Consider the following 5,000-nt stretch of genomic DNA (forward strand, 5'->3'; position numbering starts at 1 on the left):
ATATCAATTCTGATAATGATAATAATAATAATAGTCATGATAATAATAATAACAATAATAATGATCATTATTATCATTACATTAATATTACAATGATAGAAATAATGATAATGATAATAATATTAATAATAATGATAATGATAATGTTAGTAACAAAAACTAATAATGGCATAATACCAACAACAACAATAATGTTAATGATAACAGAGATGATAATGATAATAGTAATGATAATAAAAATGATAACGATGAAGATAATCAGTAACAATTATGATGATACTGATAATGATAATCATGATGATAATAGTAATAATGATGATAATACCAATAACAACAATAGTAATAATAATGGTAATAACAATCATAATAACAATGATTATAATGATAATGATAATAACAACAATGATAATAAAACCAATGATAACAATAATGATAACTATGATGATAATGCAAAAGAACAACGAAGGTAAACAGGAAAACGCGAATAAGCCATAGGCCTACATCTCTTCTTCAGGGCAAATAGAGTAAAAAAATTATTGGCCAATTTGTATTTTTATAAGAATTGTTGATTATCATTGTTATTATTATTACTACTATCATCGTCTTTTAGTAGGGAGGGAGAGGGAGAGGGAGAGGGAGAGGGAGAGGGAGAGGGAGAGGGAGAGGGAGAGGGAGAGGGAGAGGGAGAGGGAGAGGGAGAGAGAGGGAGAGGGAGAGAGAGAGAGAGAGAGAGAGAGAGAGAGAGAGAGAGAGGGAGAGAGAGGGAGAGAGAGAGAGAGAGAGAGAGAGAGAGAGAGAGAGAGAGAGAGAGAGAGAGAGAGAGAGAGAGGGTGAGGGTGAGGGAGAGGGAGAAGGAGAGGGGAGAGGGAGAGAGAGAGAGAGAGAGAGAGAGAGAGAGAGAGAGAGAGAGAGAGAGAGGGTGAGGGTGAGGGTGAGGGGGAGAGGGAGAGGGAGAGGGAGAGGGAGAGGGAGAGAGAGAGAGAGAGAGAGAGAGAGAGAGAGAGAGAGAGAGAGAGAGAGAGAGAGGGAGAGGGAGAGGGAGAGGGAGAAGGGAGACAGAGAAGAGAGAGGAGATGGAGAGGGAGAGGGAGAGGGGAGAGGGAGAGGAAGAGGAAGAGGAAGAGGAAGAGGAAGAGGAAGAGAGAGAGAGAGAGAGAGAGAGAGAGAGAGAGAGAGAGAGAGAGAGAGAGAGAGAGGCAAGATATATCATTCACTAGGAAATCCTCCTAGGTTGTCTGTTTCTGTAATGGAACAGTTTAGCCTGGAATCAGCATTTAGCGTTTTCTTTGGAATCTAGAGCACGCACAGAGAACAAGGGGGAATTTCGTTAATTCTGGAATCGTTTGAACCGCAGTTTTATGTAGAGTGATACGATAAAAACACAAAAATGATGAAAGTTTAGATATTTTACCATTTTTTTTACGTAAGCAGTAAGAGAGAGAGAGAGAGAGAGAGAGAGAGAGAGAGAGAGAGAGAGAGAGAGAGAGAGAGAGGGAGAGACAGAGAGAGAGAGAAGAGAGAAGAGAGAAGAGAAGAGAGAAAGAGAGAGAGAGAAGAGAGAAGAAGAGAAGAGAGAAGAGAGAGAAGAGAGACAAGAGAAAGAGAGAAGAGAGAAGAGAGAGAGAGAGAGAGAGAGAGAGAGAGAGAGAGAGAGAGAGAGAGAGAGAGAGAGAGAGAGAGAGAGAGAGAGAGAGAGAGGGGGGGGGGGTAGAGGGATGGGATTTGGGCATTTAATAGATTCTGTGATATTAACAGTAAATGATACTGTTCAGTTTTGAAAATAACAAGAACATGGACTATAATAAAGTCAAGCGATAAAAAACATAACGATATTTCCTATATATTACATCATAGCGATAATGACAATTTTGTAATCGCTGGTACTCCCGTTGCCATTGGTCTTAGAGATAACAGGAACAATAACAGCGATAACAGCAAACATAAGCGAATAATAGTAATTAATCAGGAGGAAGTGACAATGAAGTATTTCGCAGTCCCAGGAATGGCCATGGAGGTGCAATTAGACAGGACCTGTGCGCACCTGGGAAAATTGATGATTGATGAAGCATTTGATTGTAGTCTCATTTTCTACACGAATATTTACGAATCAGAACACATAACCTTTGCAAATTGATAGTTACTTCTTTTCAAGTGTGTATGGGGAGGGGGCGTTGCCTCCACCCCGTCACCATTGTCATTTCTGTCATCATAGGTGATAAGCCACAGACACGGAAGGAGGAAACCTCATGTCATGTCCTCTGTATTTTAATTTACTAATTCACACACACACACTTTTGACCCCTCTCCCCATCCTCACAAGCTAAACTTGAACTGATAACCTTCTCTCGATAATCTTATGCGCATTTTCAGCCGCGCAGGACCTGTCCACGCTCCGCCAGGTGGCCGCCTCGCTGGACCACGCCGACGCCGCGCTGGCCAACCTCACTGACCTCCTGCGCGAGGTCTTCTACTCCAACGCCTCGTCTACCACGCCCTTGCCCACCGCCTCCTGGTCCTCCTCCACCCCGTCTGCTGCCACTTCGCCTGCCACCTCCTCCTCCTTCGCCTCCTCCTTCGCCTCCTCCTCCCCCGCCTCCTCCTCCTCCGCCTCCTCCCCTCCAACAACAGAAACTACAACCCCTTCGCCTCCAACAGAACCTACAACCCCTTCGTCTCCAGTAACAGAAACATCCCCTTCGCCTCCAACAACAGAAACTACAACCCCTTCGTCTCCAACAACAGAAACTACAACCCCTACGTCTCCAATAACAGAAACTACAACCCCTTCGCCTCCAACAACAGAAACTACAACCCCTTCGTCTCCAATAACAGAAACTACAACCCCTTCGTCTCCAACAACAGAAACTACAACCCCTTCCCTTCCAACAGAAACTACAACCCCTTCGCCTCTAACAACAGAAACTACAACCCCTTCCCCTCCAACAGAAACTACTACCTCTTCGCCTCCAACAACAGAAACTACAACCCCTTCGTCTCCAACAGAAACGCTACCTCTTCGCGTCCAACAACAGAAACTACAACCCCTTCCCTTCCAACAGAAACTACAACCCCTTCGCCTCTAACAACAGAAACTACAACCCCTTCCCCTCCAACAGAAACTACTACCTCTTCGCCTCCAACAACAGAAACTACAACCCCGTCGTCTCCAACAACAGAAACTACAACCCCTTCGCCTCCAACAACAGAAACTACAACCCCTTCCCTTCCAACAGAAACTACAACCCCTTCGCCTCTAACAACAGAAACTACAACCCCTTCGCCTCCAACAACAGAAACTACAACCCCTTCCCCTCCAACAGAAACTACAACTCTTTCAGCCTCTAAACAACAGAAACTACAACTCTTCAGCTCCAAACAGAAATCACAACACCTCACCCAACAACAGGAACCAGAACCCCTTCAAGCCTCAACACGAAACTACAACCCCTTCCCCTCCAACAGAAACTACAACCCCTTCCCTTCCAACAGAAACTACAACCCTTTCGCCTCCAACAGAAACTACAACCTCTTCGCCTCCAACGACAGAAACTACAATCCCTTCGTCTCCAACAACAGAAATTACAACCCCCTCGCCTCCTACAACAACTACAACCTCTTCACCTCCAACATCAGCCACAAGTACGACTTCGACAAAAACAACTACAATGACTACATTAACCACCACAACTACAACCAATACTACATCTCCTACAATTACAACCTTAGTTACAACTGCTACTAACTCCACTATAACTACAACTCCCACTACAGCCACAAATCCTGTAACTTCCCCGACAACTATCGTTGTAGATACAACAAATGCTACAACTCCCGATACAACACCTCTTACAACTCCCACAATCCCAACACCCACAACCACGACGACTCCCACAGCCATAACTCCTACAGCCACAACAAATCCCACAACCACAAATCCCACAACCAACACAACCACAACGATCACAACTCCTACAACAACCTCAACTCCAACGACTACTACTCCTAAAATGACCACAACTCCTACAGCAATCACAACTCCTACAACGATCCCAACTCCTACAACGACCACAACTACAACGACCACAACTCCCAACAACGACCACAACTCCTACATCCACAGCTACAACGACCATAAATCCTACGCCCACAACTCCTACAACGACCACATCTCCTACAACAACCACAACTCCTACAACCACAACTCCTACAACGACCACAACTACAACGACCACAACTCCTACAACGACCACAACTTCTACAACGACCACAACTCCTGCAACGACCACAACTCCTAAAACGACCTCAACTACTACAGCGACCTCAACTACAACGACCACAACTCCAACAATGACCACAACTCCTACAACGACCACAACTCCTACAATGACCACAATTCCTACAACGACCACAACTCCTACAACGACCACAATCCCTACAACCACAACCTCTACAACTCCAACTCGAACAACCATACCTCCTACAACGACCACAACTACAACCACACCTACAACTCCAAAAACCACAACGACCACAATTCCTACAACGACCACAACTCCTACAACGACCACAATTCCTACGACCACAATTCCTACCACAACTACAACGACCACAGCTCCAACAACCACAACTCCTACAACGACCACAACTCCTACAACGACCACAACTCCTACAACGACCACAATTCCTACGACCACAATTCCTACCACAACTACAACGACCACAGCTCCAACAACCACAACTCCTACAACGACCACAACTCCTACAACGACCACAACTCCTACAACGACCAATAATTCCTACAACGACCACAACTCCTACAACGACCACAATCCCTACAACCACAACCTCTACAACTCCAACTCCAACAACCAATAAGTCCCAAGCAAATGACCACAACTACAACCACACCTTCTACAACTCCAAAAACCACACGACCTCCAACTCCAACAACGACCACAACTCCTACAACGACCACAGTTCCTACCACAACTACAACGACC

General features: G+C 44.9%; 3 protein-coding genes across 3 annotated transcripts in view; all 3 read left to right on the forward strand.

The window, feature by feature from the left end:
- The first annotated feature begins 1,978 nt into the window (after positions 1-1,978).
- On the forward strand, positions 1,979-4,441 carry LOC113803638 (mucin-2). The gene is made up of 4 exons (XM_070113923.1): positions 1,979-2,075; positions 2,371-2,527; positions 2,656-3,292; positions 3,435-4,441. Exons 1-4 carry the CDS (start codon positions 1,979-1,981, stop codon positions 4,293-4,295), a joined length of 1,752 nt encoding a protein of 583 aa, XP_069970024.1. The 3' UTR covers positions 4,296-4,441.
- LOC138859309 (hepatitis A virus cellular receptor 1-like) lies at positions 4,348-4,875 on the forward strand. Its single transcript, XM_070113925.1, has one exon. The coding sequence runs from the start codon at positions 4,348-4,350 to the stop codon at positions 4,873-4,875; it is 528 nt and encodes a 175-aa protein (XP_069970026.1).
- Positions 4,874-5,000, forward strand: part of LOC113803637 (uncharacterized) — a gene marked incomplete at its 5' end in the record, with an annotated part of 3,594 nt that continues 3,467 nt past the window's right edge. Inside the window, one exon of the mRNA XM_027354444.2 lies at positions 4,874-5,000. This exon is cut by the window's right edge and continues 989 nt beyond it. Coding sequence (XP_027210245.2) covers positions 4,874-5,000 — 127 coding nt within the window.

This window comes from Penaeus vannamei, chromosome 35, assembly GCF_042767895.1.
Source record: "Penaeus vannamei isolate JL-2024 chromosome 35, ASM4276789v1, whole genome shotgun sequence".
In the NCBI taxonomy this organism is placed as follows: domain Eukaryota; kingdom Metazoa; phylum Arthropoda; class Malacostraca; order Decapoda; family Penaeidae; genus Penaeus; species Penaeus vannamei.

Bases quoted from the DNA above. Each gene is read 5' to 3' on its own strand.
- LOC113803638 (XM_070113923.1), top strand. From the start codon at position 1,979: ATGAAGTATTTCGCAGTCCCAGGAATGGCCATGGAGGTGCAATTAGAC. The intron at 2,528-2,655 runs GTCTGCTGCCAC...CGCCTCCAACAG, and splicing joins TCCTGGTCCTCCTCCACCCC to AACCTACAACCCCTTCGTCT. The intron at 3,293-3,434 runs GAAACTACAACC...AAGCCTCAACAC, and splicing joins CCCCTTCGCCTCCAACAACA to GAAACTACAACCCCTTCCCC.
- LOC138859309 (XM_070113925.1), top strand. From the start codon at position 4,348: ATGACCACAACTCCTACAACGACCACAACTCCTACAATGACCACAATT.